The following is a 17,921-nucleotide window of genomic DNA, read 5'->3' on the forward strand; positions in this document are numbered from 1 at the left end:
ACCACTTAGTGCATTAGCCATGTATTCTCAGTAATACTACGTATTTCAGGATCAAGGGGCTTACAGTAGTCATTACTATTATAGATGGAATTCTTTGGTGCTAATGTAATTAAATCACAGAGCAAGACATTCTCAGGTAATAGTTTGGCAATTCAACATATCATTTAACTGTATAAATAGTGTAACCATGTCACTGTTTTTGTCTTCATACAGTGTAATGTGTAAACATGTGGTATTACTGTAAGACTGTTTACATGCTGTTGTGTTACAATACGTAACTCTTCATCCATTCTGTGGTCCAGCGTAGTGATCTGGGTAGGAGATCTGAACTACCGGTTGTTTGTGTACGATGCAGCTGAGGTCAAACAGCTCATCTCCCACAACCAACTGAGGAAACTGCAGGAGTATGACCAGGTGAGAATACACACACACACATCTGTTATCTAGTCCGTTGTCAATGTTTTTTACACCTTTTTTTTTATATATTAAAACATGAATGAACTAATACTGCTTGAAGTCATGTTGCCATTTTAATGTTCTGCACAACAACAAAAAGAAAGACATTGAATAAAACCAAGCTGGATTTGTACAGTGGAGTTAGGACTTCTGTATTATCCTCATTTCCTCTTTTCTCTGGTTGTTTAAAGGGTTATAAATACTGGAGTTCCTCTGTCTGTCTCTGAATAACATGTTGGTATATTTCCCCTCCTGCCTCTGTGTGAAGCTGAATATCCAGAGACAGAACAAGCGAGCTTTCACAGACTTCATGGAGGGAGAGATCAATTTCATGCCCACGTACAAGTATGACGCCAAGACGGACCGCTGGGACTCTAGGTAAAATACCACTGATCCTGATTCCTTTCCCACCAATCACATACTTCTAGAACACCCATAGAGTTTTGTAGTTGTGTCAGCTATTACCCCCCCCCTTCCACCCAACAGAGTGCAAAGGATATACCCTGTGTAGGCTAATCCTCATATGCCATAGCACCTTGATTATTCATGTTAACATACCTGGTAAGAGCAAACCTGAAAAGTCACATTTCCAACCATTCTGTCCCAGTAATGAAATGAGTCCTTACACAAATGTTTCTCCATTATTGACGAGGTGGGCCGGGCCCCCTAACCAGCTATGTTCCCCATTGCCTAAATAACTTGAAAAGACCCAGGATGTTGCTTTGGGGGCTTATGTGACTTACCTGGAAATCTAGGGTGTTTAGGGAAACACTGGGTTGTGTGGCATTTAACTGAACATTTGTAACGGAAACTAAAATGACTGTTCCTTATTGCAAGGGTTCCCAAATGTTTTCACTCAGGCTCCTCCTTCAGCATTCGGGAACAACCCCCCCCCCCCCCCCCCCGCGGGCGCCATGTCTATTTCTAAGCCCACAAGCACTGTTCATGATACGAACTGTTCAACCCCTCTTATTGGTGGAGAGAATTTAGCAGGTTTAAAGCTTACTTCCTGCAATTCTACACATTTTGTAATGGTGCAAAGAACACTGCAGTTTAAAAGCACATTTTCTTGCAATTCTATAAATGTTGGCATGTCTAATGTGTATTCATGTGACATAAAAATGACAATATCTATGGGCTAAAAAACCTTCTTGTTGTTCTGGACATTTCTGCCAAGTTATAAATATCTCTAAGGTATGCAATGACTGACATGACGAGGAATTGATGATGCACTACCCAATTTCGAAATTGCACCACGTGCATTCTACTATTAGTGGCCCCCTTGCCCCCCTGCCGACCCCTAGGGGGGGCGTGCCCCACAGTTTGGGAACCACTGCCTTATTGGACTAGTCCACGTTGTCAATCACTGTTTCAATCTGCTACCTTGCATTTGGTCCCGAATGAACAGCTGACCCCGTGTCTCTACCCCCTGTCTCTTTCTCTGGGGTTCTCCTGCAGTGGGAAGTGTCGTGTCCCAGCGTGGTGCGATCGGATCCTGTGGAGGGGCAGTAATGTGAAGCAGCTCCACTACAGGAGTCACATGGAACTGAAGACCAGCGACCACAAGCCTGTCAGCTCCCTCTTCAGTGTCGGGGTGAGGATCATGTAAACACTCACTACACTGCCTGTCAGCATCTGGAAATCACATCTGACTGACTGAGGTTGAGACAGTCACAGGAGACCTGACATTCACAAGGAGTCCATTAAGTAAAATACACATACCTTTAACATACTGTACAGCTCATTGAGGATCATAAAATACAAGTTTATTCTTGAGTAGCGTGCTTGATTATGCTATATTGAATAGATAGTTGTTGGTTTGAGAAATTCTATTTGTGTGTGTCAAAGGTGAAGGTGGTGAACGAGGCGCGCCACAAGAAAGTCTTTGAGGAGATCGTGCGCATGATGGACAGGATGGAGAACGAATTCCTCCCGTCTCTGGCGCTGACCCACAGAGAGGTGAGTCGACAGAACATAGAGACATGATTCTCATCTTATTGATTTCCTGTCCAGCATTTCCTCCCCCCTGATATTTTGTGTCAGATCAATAAGTCTGTTTTGTCAGTGATTGTCATTAAGGTACTTAGTCATTTTGATACCAAGACAGCAAGTATTGAGTCAGGGGACTTATGATTTAAAATCCTGATGAAAAATGATAGCCTAAGAAAATGGACAAGTCTGCCAAGATGCTTGAGTTACTTTGCAGGTGTAGAATGGTATGGGGATCTATTTGCATTTCAAACAATCTACTGCATAGATCAAACAAACATTCTTGCACTCTGGCTTACTGTAACAATGTCTGTGAGTCTGTCCTCCTCTCAACCTTTATTCTCTCCCCTCCTCTCCATCTCTCACTCACCTCCCATAGTTCACCTTTAAGGATGTCAAGTTCCGCCAGCTGCAGCGGGAGAGTTTTGTGATCTCTAACGACGGGCAGGTCGCCTGCCACTTTGCCTTCATCCCCAAGCTCAACGACTTGCAGTACTGCAAGAACTGGCTCCGCGCTGAGCCCAGCGAAGGCTTCCTAGAGCCCAGTAAGTCCCCTTCACTTTCAGCCAGGCAGTCACACGCCCTGCGTGCTTGGATACTTTCACAGTGTATCCTTTGCTCCTTCTTTGGTGGGATTTCACTGATCTGAGGATCTAAAGATTCACTGATCATTCAGTTGAATAATCTCCTGGAGGAGGGAAAAGGAAGGCCCGGTCCAGAAACAACCGCTAGCCCCTACTCTTTAAACACTTGTAGAGAATCTGAATGTTTTTGTTTGTAGGTATACAGTAATGTGCTTAAAGTCCTACCAAGCCTGTCAGAGAGCATGGAGCTGCTACCATATTGTTTACAGGCCTACCTATCAAATACATTCCTTTTAAGATTTATATAAGGTTCCTAGGGGCTAGGGATTGTTTCACAACTTGACTGAAAAATGCATTTGTATAGCATCTCTACTCTGTTGTAACCCATTGTAGCTATGTATGTACTGTTCTCAATGGTGTCATACCACCAGGGCTGTGTTCTTGAGGCACCACAACCAAAGAAAACAGACTGAAACACATCCTACCTGGATTTGTTCAATAAAAAACGCTCATGTCTACTTTTATTACAAATTGTTGTCAATGGCATACCCTAATGAACACTTCCCTTCTCGGTTTCTCCCCGCCAGACGAAACTTTAGAGATCTTCCTGGATGTGTACGTGAGCAAGGACTCGGTGACACTGCTCAACTTGGGAGAGGACGCCATCGAAGACATCCTGGTGCTGCACCTGGACCGAGGCAAGGACTACTTCATCACCATCTCAGGCAACTACCTGCCCAGCTGCTTCGGTACCTCGCTGGAGACCCTGTGTCACATAAAGAAGCCCATCCGGGAGATCCCCATCACCAAGCTCATCGACCTGGTGAGTGGAACTAGCTAATGTGAAGTTACTGTAGCAACCAGGGAGGGATATGTTCAAGGTAGGATAGGAGTGATGTATGTAGGGCCATTTAAATAGTGTTCATTGCAGGATTAGTTGAACAGTCAATCCATTTAGTGTTCATTGCAGGATTAGTTGAACAGTCAATCCATTTAGTGTTCATGCAGGGTTAGTTGAACAGTCAATACAAGGTAAGTGTTTTATATACTTCTTTAGTCATTGAAGGCCGCAATGGCAGATAGTTGTTTTTCTCCATGACACTTTTTGGCATGAGAGACCGCTAAACTTGGCTTCCCTAACCCTAAACCCTCTAAATGGGTAAGAAATGAAAAACAGCTAACACTGCAGCAGGCCTCAAAGACTGGTGTTGAAGAGTACATAGATTTGGTCGAGATATTTGTCCATTGATGCTGAGAGAATGTCTCAACCTGTGGCTGTGTTTAGAATCCCCAAAGGGATAAGGAAGTGGCAATTAGCGTGTACAAATGTCAGAAGGGTTTTCCTGAAACATTGGGAGCATTGACTAAGTCTAGGCTAGTCATATACTCGGGTCTACTTTACAATACAAAATGTATGTCCATGCATTTCTCCATATTGTTATTTTACATGGGCTATCTATATCCACCTTGTCCTCAGTTAGATTAGTATTCTATGTTTATAGGATCCATTTCAAATGATCTATTGCTTCCACTGTCTCTATTCTAATGTCATTCTGTTTGACTCTGCACGGGTACGTTTGGGTGGAATAATTCAATTTTAAAGGTTCAATCTGTAACTTTTTGACCCCCCTGAAATGCTCAAGAAATCAATGCTGAAACAAAAAAAACACTACAATCATTGTGCAATACACTCGCAAAAAGACCCTCTCCCAGTCTTGGCAGCCCGGGACAATACTTTATTGAAATCAGAAATGACCTACAGATTGCACCTTTAACACAGCCTATCATTATCTTCCTGACTCCTTGGTGGTGATGGATTATCTCCTGTCTACAGTATCTCCTCTGTTCTCTCTTCTTTCTGTCTCCTCCCTCATTGCCTCTCGTTGCCTTGATCATTCCTTTCCAACTCTTCACTGCTGTGCTGGGGGCTGCTGGGGGCTGCTGGGGGCGAAGGGAGAGGACAGCAACATGGAAAAGGTACATTCTACATGGTGTATCCACCATAGAACTAGAATAGTTAAAGTCATTCTATTTCGATGGTGTCCCACTCTCCACTGTGAGTCTGATGCCCTGCTGTTGCTCAGCGATACAGGCAACCCAGGTTCTCGTCAAGTAATGTTGCTTTTCTGATTTGACATAAAAACACCTGAAATTGACCAAATATATACAGGACCTCGTGTTCTGGATTAGGGAAGCACATTGGTTCAGACAAAACCATGGTAAATTTTTACATGCTGTTTTGAGATCCAAAAATAAACTAAGGGCTTCATTCACTGCAGGTCTCTAGACCCAGTGGTGTCCCGTCTGTCCCTGTTACAGTAGTACTAGTTATAGTACAGGTCTCTAGACCCAGTGGTGTCCCGTCTGTCCCTGTTACAGTAGTACTAGTTATAGTGCAGGTCTCTAGACCCAGTGGTGTCCCGTCTGTCCCTGTTACAGTAGTACTAGTTATAGTACAGGTCTCTAGACCCAGTGGTGTCCCGTCTGTCCCTGTTACAGTAGTACTAGTTATAGTACAGGTCTCTAGACCCAGTGGTGTCCCGTCTGTCCCTGTTACAGTAGTACTAGTTATAGTACAGGTCTCTAGACCCAGTGGTGTCCCGTCTGTCCCTGTTACAGTAGTACTAGTTATAGTACAGGTCTCTAGACCCAGTGGTGTCCCGTCTGTCCCTGTTACAGTAGTACTAGTTATAGTACAGGTCTCTAGACCCAGTGGTGTCCCGTCTGTCCCTGTTACAGTAGTACTAGTTATAGTGCAGGTCTCTAGACCCAGTGGTGTCCCGTCTGTCCCTGTTACAGTAGTACTAGTTATAGTGCAGGTCTCTAGACCCAGTGGTGTCCCGTCTGTCCCTGTTACAGTAGTACTAGTTATAGTACAGGTCTCTAGACCCAGTGGTGTCCCGTCTGTCCCTGTTACAGTAGTACTAGTTATAGTACAGGTCTCTAGACCCAGTGGTGTCCCGTCTGTCCCTGTTACAGTAGTACTAGTTATAGTGCAGGTCTCTAGACCCAGTGGTGTCCCGTCTGTCCCTGTTACAGTAGTACTAGTTATAGTACAGGTCTCTAGACCCAGTGGTGTCCCGTCTGTCCCTGTTACAGTAGTACTAGTTATAGTACAGGTCTCTAGACCCAGTGGTGTCCCGTCTGTCCCTGTTACAGTAGTACTAGTTATAGTGCAGGTCTCTAGACCCAGTGGTGTCCCGTCTGTCCCTGTTACAGTAGTACTAGTTATAGTACAGGTCTCTAGACCCAGTGGTGTCCCGTCTGTCCCTGTTACAGTAGTACTAGTTATAGTACAGGTCTCTAGACCCAGTGGTGTCCCGTCTGTCCCTGTTACAGTAGTACTAGTTATAGTGCAGGTCTCTAGACCCAGTGGTGTCCCGTCTGTCCCTGTTACAGTAGTACTAGTTATAGTACAGGTCTCTAGACCCAGTGGTGTCCCGTCTATCCCTGTTACAGTAGTACTAGTTATAGTACAGGTCTCTAGACCCAGTGGTGTCCCGTCTGTCCCTGTTACAGTAGTACTAGTTATAGTACAGGTCTCTAGACCCAGTGGTGTCCCGTCTGTCCCTGTTACAGTAGTACTAGTTATAGTACAGGTCTCTAGACCCAGTGGTGTCCCGTCTGTCCCTGTTACAGTAGTACTAGTTATAGTGCAGGTCTCTAGACCCAGTGGTGTCCCGTCTGTCCCTGTTACAGTAGTACTAGTTATAGTACAGGTCTCTAGACCCAGTGGTGTCCCGTCTGTCCCTGTTACAGTAGTACTAGTTATAGTACAGGTCTCTAGACCCAGTGGTGTCCCGTCTGTCCCTGTTACAGTAGTACTAGTTATAGTGCAGGTCTCTAGACCCAGTGGTGTCCCGTCTGTCCCTGTTACAGTAGTACTAGTTATAGTACAGGTCTCTAGACCCAGTGGTGTCCCGTCTGTCCCTGTTACAGTAGTACTAGTTATAGTGCAGGTCTCTAGACCCAGTGGTGTCCCGTCTGTCCCTGTTACAGTAGTACTAGTTATAGTGCAGGTCTCTAGACCCAGTGGTGTCCCGTCTGTCCCTGTTACAGTAGTACTAGTTATAGTACAGGTCTCTAGACCCAGTGGTGTCCCGTCTGTCCCTGTTACAGTAGTACTAGTTATAGTACAGGTCTCTAGACCCAGTGGTGTCCCGTCTGTCCCTGTTACAGTAGTACTAGTTATAGTACAGGTCTCTAGACCCAGTGGTGTCCCGTCTGTCCCTGTTACAGTAGTACTAGTTATAGTACAGGTCTCTAGACCCAGTGGTGTCCCGTCTGTCCCTGTTACAGTAGTACTAGTTATAGTACAGGTCTCTAGACCCAGTGGTGTCCCGTCTGTCCCTGTTACAGTAGTACTAGTTTTAGTACAGGTCTCTAGACTCAGTGGTGTCCCGTCTGTCCCTGTTACAGTAGTACTAGTTATAGTACAGGTCTCTAGACCCAGTGGTGTCCCGTCTGTCCCTGTTACAGTAGTACTAGTTATAGTACAGGTCTCTAGACCCAGGGCTGTCCCGTCTGTCCCTGTTACAGTAGTACTAGTTATAGTACAGGTCTCTAGACCCAGTGGTGTCCCGTCTGTCCCTGTTACAGTAGTACTAGTTATAGTACAGGTCTCTAGACCCAGTGGTGTCCCGTCTGTCCCTGTTACAGTAGTACTAGTTATAGTGCAGGTCTCTAGACCCAGTGGTGTCCCGTCTGTCCCTGTTACAGTAGTACTAGTTATAGTACAGGTCTCTAGACCCAGTGGTGTCCCGTCTGTCCCTGTTACAGTAGTAGTAGTTATAGTACAGGTCTCTAGACCCAGTGGTGTCCCGTCTGTCCCTGTTACAGTAGTACTAGTTATAGTACAGGTCTCTAGACCCAGTGGTGTCCCGTCTGTCCCTGTTACAGTAGTACTAGTTATAGTGCAGGTCTCTAGACCCAGTGGTGTCCCGTCTGTCCCTGTTACAGTAGTACTAGTTATAGTACAGGTCTCTAGACCCAGTGGTGTCCCGTCTGTCCCTGTTACAGTAGTACTAGTTATAGTACAGGTCTCTAGACCCAGTGGTGTCCCGTCTGTCCCTGTTACAGTAGTACTAGTTATAGTACAGGTCTCTAGACCCAGTGGTGTCCCGTCTGTCCCTGTTACAGTAGTACTAGTTATAGTACAGGTCTCTAGACCCAGTGGTGTCCCGTCTGTCCCTGTTACAGTAGTACTAGTTTTAGTACAGGTCTCTAGACTCAGTGGTGTCCCGTCTGTCCCTGTTACAGTAGTACTAGTTATAGTACAGGTCTCTAGACCCAGTGGTGTCCCGTCTGTCCCTGTTACAGTAGTACTAGTTATAGTACAGGTCTCTAGACCCAGGGCTGTCCCGTCTGTCCCTGTTACAGTAGTACTAGTTATAGTGCAGGTCTCTAGACCCAGGGCTGTCCCGTCTGTCCCTGTTACAGTAGTACTAGTTATAGTACAGGTCTCTAGACCCAGTGGTGTCCTGTCTGTCCCTGTTACAGTAGTAGTATCTGTACTAGTCCTCAATCTGATATCCCCATAAGACTGTCATTAAATGTGTTTGAGTGCATATTATATGCTCTGTATTTCAAAACCCTTATAAAGGCCAGAAGCCCCAGCTCGTTGCTTCTACTTTTAGCAATAAATAAGCTTTTTTTATTTAATTCCATTGTCCTCAAAGTATTGCTGAATCTTCTCTCTCCTCATTTCATGCATCTTGGTTGGAGTTAAACCTACAGGAGGGTAGCGCTCCAGGAACAGGGTTGGAGTTAAAACCTACAGGAGGCTAGCTCTCCAGGAACAGGGTTGGAGTTAAAACCTACAGGAGGCTAGCTCTCCAGGAACAGGGTTTGAGTTAAAACCTACAGGAGGGTAGCTCTCCAGGAACAGGGTTGGAGTTAAAACCTACAGGAGGGTAGCTCTCCAGGAACAGGGTTGGAGTTAAAACCTACAGGAAGGTAGCTCTCCAGGAACAGGGTTGGAGTTAAAACCTACAGGAGGGTAGCTCTCCAGGAACAGGGTTGGAGTTAAAACCTACAGGAGGGTAGCTCTCCAGGAACAGGGTTGGAGTTAAAACCTACAGGAAGGTAGCTTTCCAGGAACAGGGTTGGAGTTAAAACCTACAGGAGGGTAGCTCTCCAGGAACAGGGTTGGAGTTAAAACCTACAGGAGGGTAGCTCTCCAGAGTTTTTACTCTGCTACATGCAGTGTTTACCTTAGTGTATGTAGTTTTCATGGCAGGGCCACAAACTAAGACCTCACAAATCAACATCCAGGGCCTGATGTAATAGAGTTCTGTAAAAGCCTTTATTTCTGGTTACCTAACCATAGCCTTGGCTACATCTTTCTTACAAGCTGCACTCCAATACCCTTAAGGAACAACAGTAGCACTTTGAGAGGCTCTCTAACTCTTACTATAGCTTCGGCCAGGGCTCTTGATATAGTAATTGGCTCTGCAGGCTATCACGGTGTCCCACTCCAGTCCTGTGAGTGTGTGTATCCGTGTGTGTGAACCCCACTGCCAGAGGTTATTTTTGGACCCACTCTCACTAGTTCTCAGCTAGACACAAAACAATGTGATCCACTCCCAGTTCAATGGCTGTCCTCCAAGACGACCCGACATCCAACCCTCGAGATAATCCGCTCTAGTATGTTCCCTATACCTGAAATGACACGCAATGTGCCATATTATTATCATTTTAGGAATGGAATCAACGTTCTGATCAATGTGAAACCTTTAAATCGTATTGAAGGTGATGGCACAGGATGAATCAAATCCTCCTTAGGAATTAAGCAGTTCATAAGTTTATCAATCGACCGGGTAAAGCTGGTTCCAGTCACGTTACTAACCATAGAGATTATGTGTCAGAATCAGGCCTGTGCTCTGACACATCATTTCTTCAGTATACTGCAGTATAGTATCTATGTTTCTAACATGTTGTGGTGCTTCTCTCAGTATAGTATCTATGTTTCTAACATGTTGTGGTGCTTCTCTCAGTATAGTATCTATGTTTCTAACATGTTGTGATGCTTCTCTCAGTATAGTATATATGTTTCTAACATGTTGTGGTGCTTCTCTCAGTATAGTATCTATGTTTCTAACATGTTATGATGGTTCTCTCAGTATAGTATCTATGTTTCTAACATGTTGTGGTGGTTCTGTCAGTATAGTATCTATGTTTCTAACATGTTGTGGTGCTTCTCTCAGTATAGTATCTATGTTTCTAACATGTTGTGATGCTTCTCTCAGTATAGTATCTATGTTTCTAACATGTTGTGATGGTTCTCTCAGTATAGTATCTGTTTCTAACATGTTATGATGGGTCTCTCAGTATAGTATCTATATTTCTAACATGTTGTGGTGCTTCTCTCAGTATCTATGTTTCTAACATGTTATGGTGCTTCTCTCAGTATAGTATCTATGTTTCTAACATGTTGTGGTGCTTCTCTCAGTATAGTATCTATGTTTCTAACATGTTGTAATGGTTCTCTCAGTATAGTATCTATGTTTCTAACATGTTGTGGTGCTTCTCTCAGTATCTATGTTTCTAACATGTTGTGGTGCTTCTCTCAGTATCTATGTTTCTAACATGTTGTGGTGCTTCTCTCAGTATAGTATCTATGTTTCTAACATGTTATGATGGTTCTCTCAGTATAGTATCTATGTTTCTAACATGTTGTGATGGTTCTGTCAGTATAGTATCTATGTTTCTAACATGTTATGATGGTTCTCTCAGTATAGTATCTATGTTTCTAACATGTTGTGGTGCTTCTCTCAGTATCTATGTTTCTAACATGTTATGGTGCTTCTCTCAGTATAGTATCTATGTTTCTAACATGTTGTGGTGGTTCTCTCAGTATAGTATCTATGTTTCTAACATGTTGTAATGGTTCTCTCAGTATAGTATCTATGTTTCTAACATGTTATGATGGTTCTCTCAGTATAGTATCTATGTTTCTAACATGTTGTGGTGCTTCTCTCAGTATCTATGTTTCTAACATGTTGTGGTGGTTCTCAGTATCTATGTTTCTAACATGTTGTGATGCTTCTCTCAGTATAGTATCTATGTTTCTAACATGTTGTGGTGCTTCTCTCAGTATAGTATCTATGTTTCTAACATGTTGTGATGCTTCTCTCAGTATAGTATCTATGTTTCTAACATGTGATGGTTCTCTCAGTATAGTATCTATGTTTCTAACATGTTATGGTGCTTCTCTCAGTATAGTATCTATGTTTCTAACATGTTGTGGTGCTTCTCTCAGTATAGTATCTATGTTTCTAACATGTTGTGATGGTTCTCTCAGTATAGTATCTATGTTTCTAACATGTTATGATGGTTCTCTCAGTATAGTATCTATGTTTCTAACATGTTGTGGTGCTTCTCTCAGTATCTATGTTTCTAACATGTTATGGTGCTTCTCTCAGTATAGTATCTATGTTTCTAACATGTTGTGGTGGTTCTCTCAGTATAGTATCTATGTTTCTAACATGTTGTGGTGCTTCTCTCAGTATAGTATCTATGTTTCTAACATGTTGTGATGGTTCTCTCAGTATAGTATCTATGTTTCTAACATGTTATGATGGTTCTCTCAGTATAGTATCTATGTTTCTAACATGTTGTGGTGCTTCTCTCAGTATCTATGTTTCTAACATGTTGTGGTGGTTCTCAGTATCTATGTTTCTAACATGTTGTGATGCTTCTCTCAGTATAGTATCTATGTTTCTAACATGTTGTGGTGCTTCTCTCAGTATCTATGTTTCTAACATGTTGTGGTGCTTCTCTCAGTATCTATGTTTCTAACATGTTGTGGTGCTTCTCTCAGTATAGTATCTATGTTTCTAACATGTTGTGATGCTTCTCTCAGTATAGTATCTATGTTTCTAACATGTTGTGGTGCTTCTCTCAGTATAGTATCTATGTTTCTAACATGTTATGATGATTCTCTCAGTATCTATGTTTCTAACATGTTGTGGTTGTGTGTTACTTCAGGAGAAGTCCAGGGTGAGCTTCCTGATGGTGGACAGTGCCGGCACGGAGGACAAGCCCTTAAAGATCCCCAAGGAGGTGTGGCTGCTGGTGAACCACCTCTTTACCATGTCCTGCCAGCAGGTGAGAGGATGTTTTTAATCTCAGTTATGAAGATTCTGAAATGCTGTTGCAATGAATTTGAATGATTTTCAGAATGAGGTATTCCTTAGAGGGGTAACCTTGGTTAACAAGGAATCCAAACAGAATATCACTCCATTTCACTATTGTCACTTGTGTTTGAAGAAGTGTAACAATGCAAAATTCAGTTTGTATTCCAGGCTAACGCTTCTAGGCAGTATTCATAGACTGAGTCTTTCAGCCTGTAAATAGTATTCTACCCTAACCTTATTTCAACGTCATTTCAAAACGACATTCTCCTGTAAACTCCTTACCGTTCTTCCAGGAGGACCTGTTCCAGACACCGGGCCTGCAGGAGGAGCTGCAGAGTGTCATCGACTGCCTGGACACCAGCATTCCTGACTCCATCCGTATCCTTACTCATATGTCCCCAGTCATTCCTGACTCCATCCGTATCCTTACTCATATGACCCCAGTCATTCCCGACTCCATCCGTATCCTTACTCATATGACCCCAGTCATTCCTGACTCTATCCGTATCCTTACTCATATGTCCCCAGTCATTCCTGACTCCATCCGTATCCTTACTCATATGTCCCCAGTCATTCCTGACTCCATCCGTATCCTTACTCATATGACCCCAGTCATTCCTGACTCCATCCGTATCCTTACTCATATGACCCCAGTCATTCCTGACTCCATCCGTATCCTTACTCATATGATCCCAGTCATTCCTGACTCCATCCGTATCCTTACTCATATGTCCCCAGTCATTCCTGACTCCATCCGTATCCTTACTCATATGACCCCAGTCATTCCTGACTCCATCCGTATCCTTACTCATATGACCCCAGTCATTCCCGACTCCATCCGTATCCTTACTCATATGACCCCAGTCATTCCAAAGCCCCTGGCCCAGATCCACTAGTAGGCCCAGCCCTGTAACAGGACACTGTGACTGAGATGCCACACAGTTAGTTTGGTCACTGCGTTAAAGCGGCTGCTATACACAGACTGGTGCCAAGGCATGTGGTGCTAGCATTAGGGTGAGCTACATCCACCACATGCGCTACATAGATTAGCAGTGTGGAGGAAGTATGATATCTGTGCTAGTTGGGGTGTACGGTGTGCAATCTTCCTGCCCATATGTATGCTCACGCACCAGCACACACAACCAGCTTGTTTGAGGGGATCACTTTGAACTGATTGCTAATCTTCATCACATAATGATTAGCTGTTTAGGATTTAAGGGGATTTGTAGATCAGGGATTCTGCGCAGTATGACAGCATTGTAGTCAAGTTCAAACACTGTACACCCCACGCCACAAATCTGTATCCCCCCGACTTTGTCCGCACGAGTGTGTTTCTGACTGTTCCCTGACTGTGTGTCAGCTGGTTGTAACCACTCGGTGGCCGAGGCCCTGTTGATATTTCTGGAAGCTCTGCCTGAGCCAGTGGTCTGTTACGAGCTCTACCAGCGCAGCCTGGACTGTTCCCATGACAGCCGCCTCTGCAAACAGGTGCAGTGAATTTAATTACTGTTTTAGGTGGCCTAACATTAAATATTTCCACATAAAAGTCAATTTATATGAATCTGGAAATGGAGATGAGTAGGAGTCATTGACTTCTGTTGAATTAATAAAGTTAATGTGTATAATCATTGTAAACCATAAGACATAGTTTGTCCTCTCAGATCTACGAGGAGCTGGTTGTAGTTCTCACCTGTCTTTTCTCTGGGCTGTTTTGTCAGTTGATCTCCCAGCTGCCCCGGGCTCACCGCAACGTCTTCCGCTACCTGATGGCCTTCCTCAAGGAGCTGCTGAAATACGCCTACAACAACAACCTCACTGCCAACCTCATAGGTCAGTTCCCCATGGCCACATTTTCTAGAACCTACATGTGCTTTTTCAGTAGGGTACACTGTAGCAAAGCGTTATGCCACGGAATGCAAATATCTTTGTTCTTATTGGACATGTTCAGATATAGTAGTGTCCCCGCTTCTCTCCAATTCAAAATGTATCTTCCATACTGAACATGACCCAGATTTAGGGTCAAATAAAATTCCCAAGTCTAGAATTGAAAAATGTCATTTATTTTCAGTAAAGGTGATAAAATATTTAACTGGAGTTTCAATTCTGTGAATCCTGACTGAAATGAAACGGATCTAAACCCATGTTGCTTTAGAAATGCCTCTTTCTCACATCTTCCTATACCTCTCTCTCCTCCACTCCGCCAGCTACCCTCTTTGCCAGCCTGCTCATCCGGCCCCCGCCCAACATGGTGGGCCGACAGACAGCGCAGGACCGACAGAGAGCCATCGACTTCATTCTGGGCTTCCTCATGGGAGGGGACGAGGAGTGAGGGGTCAGGGAATCAGACAGCCTGGACCTTTTGATGACAGACTGAGGAATGGGGTTTTGGTGGACACAAGGTGTATGTATGTGTGTAGAGGACCAAGGTGGATTGTGTTGTGGGAGAACAAACAGTGCAATTATATGGGACCCTCCCTTATCAGACTCTTATCAATGCCCCAGCTCCCAGCTCCCAACCTTTCTAGTGCTGTACTTCAGTCACTCACAACCATCACCATTAACCAAGTCCCATAGTTTTCACCTCCGCTCATTGTGTGGCTGCAGGACCAGGAGTTTAGGTGTTGGCAGCTTGGAGTGACAGTGAACAGTCAACCCCCTCTGAGGACTGTTCCGTGCCCCATTCAACCCCCACTGTGGACTGTTCCGTGCCCCATTCAACCCCCACTGTGGACTGTTCCGTGCCCCATTCAACCCCCACTGTGGACTGTTCCGTGCCCCATTCAACCCCCACTGTGGACTGTTCCGTGCCCCATTCAACCCCCACTGTGGACTGTTCCGTGCCAAAACGACTCCCTTTACCTGATTTGAATGTGAACTCTGAATGGAAGTACAATATGTATGTATGAACCCACAGATACTAAGATAATGATGATCCGTTAGTACATTACACTAAAGATACACAGAGGGTCGTGCAGAAGATTTGGATTCTACCTGGTGGATACTCCTCTCAGAGTGAACGATTTAACCCATGGGTATGTAGTGATGTTGGACGCAAGAGACTTCTGGTGACCACAGAGAGACTAAAGGAATCCTTGCTTTTCCGAAATACCGACCAAGGAAGTTTGACGTTCTTCTACAAGATAATGATGACAATCCGGAGCAGTCCTTTCTGGGATCTGGGAGACATATTGGGAGATGTGTTAGAACTGTCAGTGGGCTGTGGTTTAAACAAATGTTATTTATGATTTATATTTTTCCCTTACCGAACTTTGTACCATCTTTTAGACTTTTTATTTCAACTTCATACTTCTTTTAAGAGACCACATTTTGGATATTGTTTGACCACACATGGTTGTTCAAGTCCTCCTTTTGCGTCGGGCATACTGAAACACGTGCTGTTCAAAATCAATGAAGGTGTGTTGGGGATTGTGTGTAACTTAATCTTGAGCGTTATTGTGAGTTCGGCTGATTTCTCCATTCATGTACATTACAACTCTGAACCCAAGTCACACTAACTTCACAGTAGAGCGATCAGTCATCCCTCCTGCTTGTACAGTATATGCTATTCTACGGGCCAGTTTCTCAGACCCAGATTCATCTTATTGGAGATTAACATTCTCGATTGAGCATGCTTGTTTTAGTTCGAGTGGTTCAATGTGGTTGTCTCACCCAGCTATCTTAAGATGAATGCACTAATTGAAAGTCGCTCTGGATAAGAGTGTCTGTTACATGACTAAAATGAGTAGACTTTTAATCTGAGTACGGGAAGAACCCTCCCTACAGCGTGCTCCAGAACATAATAAAGACAAACCCACTACGGCATCGATGTCTTAACTGTTGCAAACAGTCCCTCTCCTGTCCCCATTGACCTCTTGTGGGTTTTTTGACTCTGCTGTCACCTCTTACTATGGTGGTGCAAACTGTGTTCAATATGTATGTATTGTTTGTTGGTCATGCAGGTATCATCGTTTAACGTTTCCTCAAGCTTATTTTCTGTCCTCGCTTCAGCCTCGTTGTCTGCCTCGCTGTCGGTCTTCATACTGGTTAGAGACTGATTGTATGAGGCCTGTGTGCTCAGGCAAGGGCCTTTCTTGTCACCGTCTCTGTCAGTCGATTCAGACAATATAATGCCCTGTTTTACTGTCTGAGTTTCATCTAAAGTAGTACCCTATACCCTATATAATGCACTACTTTTGACCAGAGAGCGCTGGTCAAAAGTAGTGCGCTATATAGGGAAAAGGGTGCCATTTCGGACGTACCCTAATACTTTTTTTAGTGGCAAAGCATTTTTTACAGTGCAGGTTGAACAGGATTTAGATGTTCATTACTCTCCGCTGAGACAAAACAGTTTTTTTTTTTTCCTAACGCTGTCGTGGAACGTGTTATGGTTGTGAAACGAGGAACTATAATGCTGTGACATTTCTACAGTGTTTTTGCCCTTAGTTTTCCACACTGTCGTCTAGTAACGTTAGTAATAAGGCGTCAAAACAGCTCCTGGCTGGCCTGTTGTGTGACACGGTTGGTCTATGACACTTGTTTCCACTGGAAACGTTTCCCTTTCTTATGTCTCCAGTCAACTAATCTAGCCAGAAAAGCCTGTTACTTAGTCAACAGACATATACTGTAAGGACGAGCCTGGTTCCATATACTTTATGTGCTGTAGCAAACCCCTCTGTTTGTCATGCCACATGTAAGGTGTGACAGCATTGAAGATTTGTCAACACCATACACAGTATGGAACCAGGCTACTATAGGTCCAGGCTACTACAGGTCCAGGCTACTACAGAAAAGGCATTCAAAGTTTTAAAGTGTTTTAATATTGCATAATCTCGTAGCGAACACAATGACAGGCTGTTAATCAAAACACTTAAGAGTTTGGTTGTCTCTCTGTCAGCTCTCACCCAGAGAGGATTTTGAGTGGAGTTTGCCCTAGTCTTGTGTAACTTCCTGACTGCAATTATCCGTACAGTACATTCTAATATGGGCCAGATGCGCTTGCAGTGTTCTTCAGAGTTGTCATAGACTTTGCGCTTTGCTTAGCTTTGCCAAACCATGATTGGCCCTGGATGGATTGGTCCTACCTGTTGTCTCGGACTCTAACCAAGGAGGAACAGTGAATCTGAGATTGTCATCTCATTCACAACACAAAGCTTTTACATCAGAGACAAGGTCAACCCCAGCTGCAGAGATATTGTCAGAATTGAATTTTCAAATTGGGAGATCAGCCCACACTCACGTTGTCCTAGCTGTCCCGTCATCTGTGGTCTGTCTGTGTTTTCATGGGTTGTCTTTTCCTACTCTGCTCCCCTTCATACGGTGGCTTTTGTAATGGTCTGTCTAGTAATAATGCTACATGTGCACAGCTGTTTTTGGTATTTTTAATTTATTTAACGGAAATAAAATAATGTATGAAAAAAACACTTTGTATCTAACCTCTTTATTGGTGTACCCAGTTGTTCACAGGTGAAACACTCAACAGCCCTTTGGGAATCCTTTCTATCCTGTAAAACACCATCCAGATTAAAAAAAACAATATTGTGACATACTTACTATGGCTTACTTGTCTGCTCCCTGTCAAATGTCCAGCTGCTGACGCTAACCCCTGTAGTTAGACCAGTCAGCGGGCCTGGAGAGCTCCATCGCCTGGATGAAACATTCCCCCTCATCTCCATGTATAAAGTCCTCAACCTGGACTCACTATCATCCGTTTGCCTGTGTTAGTTACTGTAGCCCCCTGTCTGCAGTACCAGTCCCA

The 17,921-nt window shown here is 44.0% G+C and overlaps 1 protein-coding gene across 3 annotated transcripts in view; it reads left to right on the forward strand.

Moving 5' to 3' along the window:
* The window catches only part of LOC115170113 (inositol polyphosphate 5-phosphatase OCRL-1), a 31,104-nt gene extending 13,520 nt beyond the window's left edge, over positions 1 to 17,584 (forward strand). The window contains exons 13-24 of one of the 3 annotated variants that reach the window (XM_029726415.1): positions 303 to 414; positions 725 to 834; positions 1,915 to 2,050; positions 2,305 to 2,415; positions 2,825 to 2,990; positions 3,617 to 3,852; positions 4,983 to 5,006; positions 12,018 to 12,137; positions 12,460 to 12,544; positions 13,527 to 13,654; positions 13,885 to 13,996; positions 14,371 to 17,584. In XM_029726415.1, coding sequence (XP_029582275.1) covers positions 303 to 414; positions 725 to 834; positions 1,915 to 2,050; positions 2,305 to 2,415; positions 2,825 to 2,990; positions 3,617 to 3,852; positions 4,983 to 5,006; positions 12,018 to 12,137; positions 12,460 to 12,544; positions 13,527 to 13,654; positions 13,885 to 13,996; positions 14,371 to 14,495 — 1,465 coding nt within the window. In that variant the 3' untranslated portion in view covers positions 14,496 to 17,584. Of the gene's footprint in view, positions 1 to 302; positions 415 to 724; positions 835 to 1,914; positions 2,051 to 2,304; positions 2,416 to 2,824; positions 2,991 to 3,616; positions 3,853 to 4,982; positions 5,007 to 12,017; positions 12,138 to 12,459; positions 12,545 to 13,526; positions 13,655 to 13,884; positions 13,997 to 14,370 lie in introns of those variants that run through there. The other 2 variants (XM_029726425.1, XM_029726434.1) reach the window with 2 other exon arrangements.
* Positions 17,585 to 17,921: the final 337 nt, after the last annotated feature.

The sequence above is a fragment of the Salmo trutta genome, chromosome 3 (genome assembly GCF_901001165.1).
Source record: "Salmo trutta chromosome 3, fSalTru1.1, whole genome shotgun sequence".
Lineage (NCBI taxonomy): Eukaryota > Metazoa > Chordata > Actinopteri > Salmoniformes > Salmonidae > Salmo > Salmo trutta.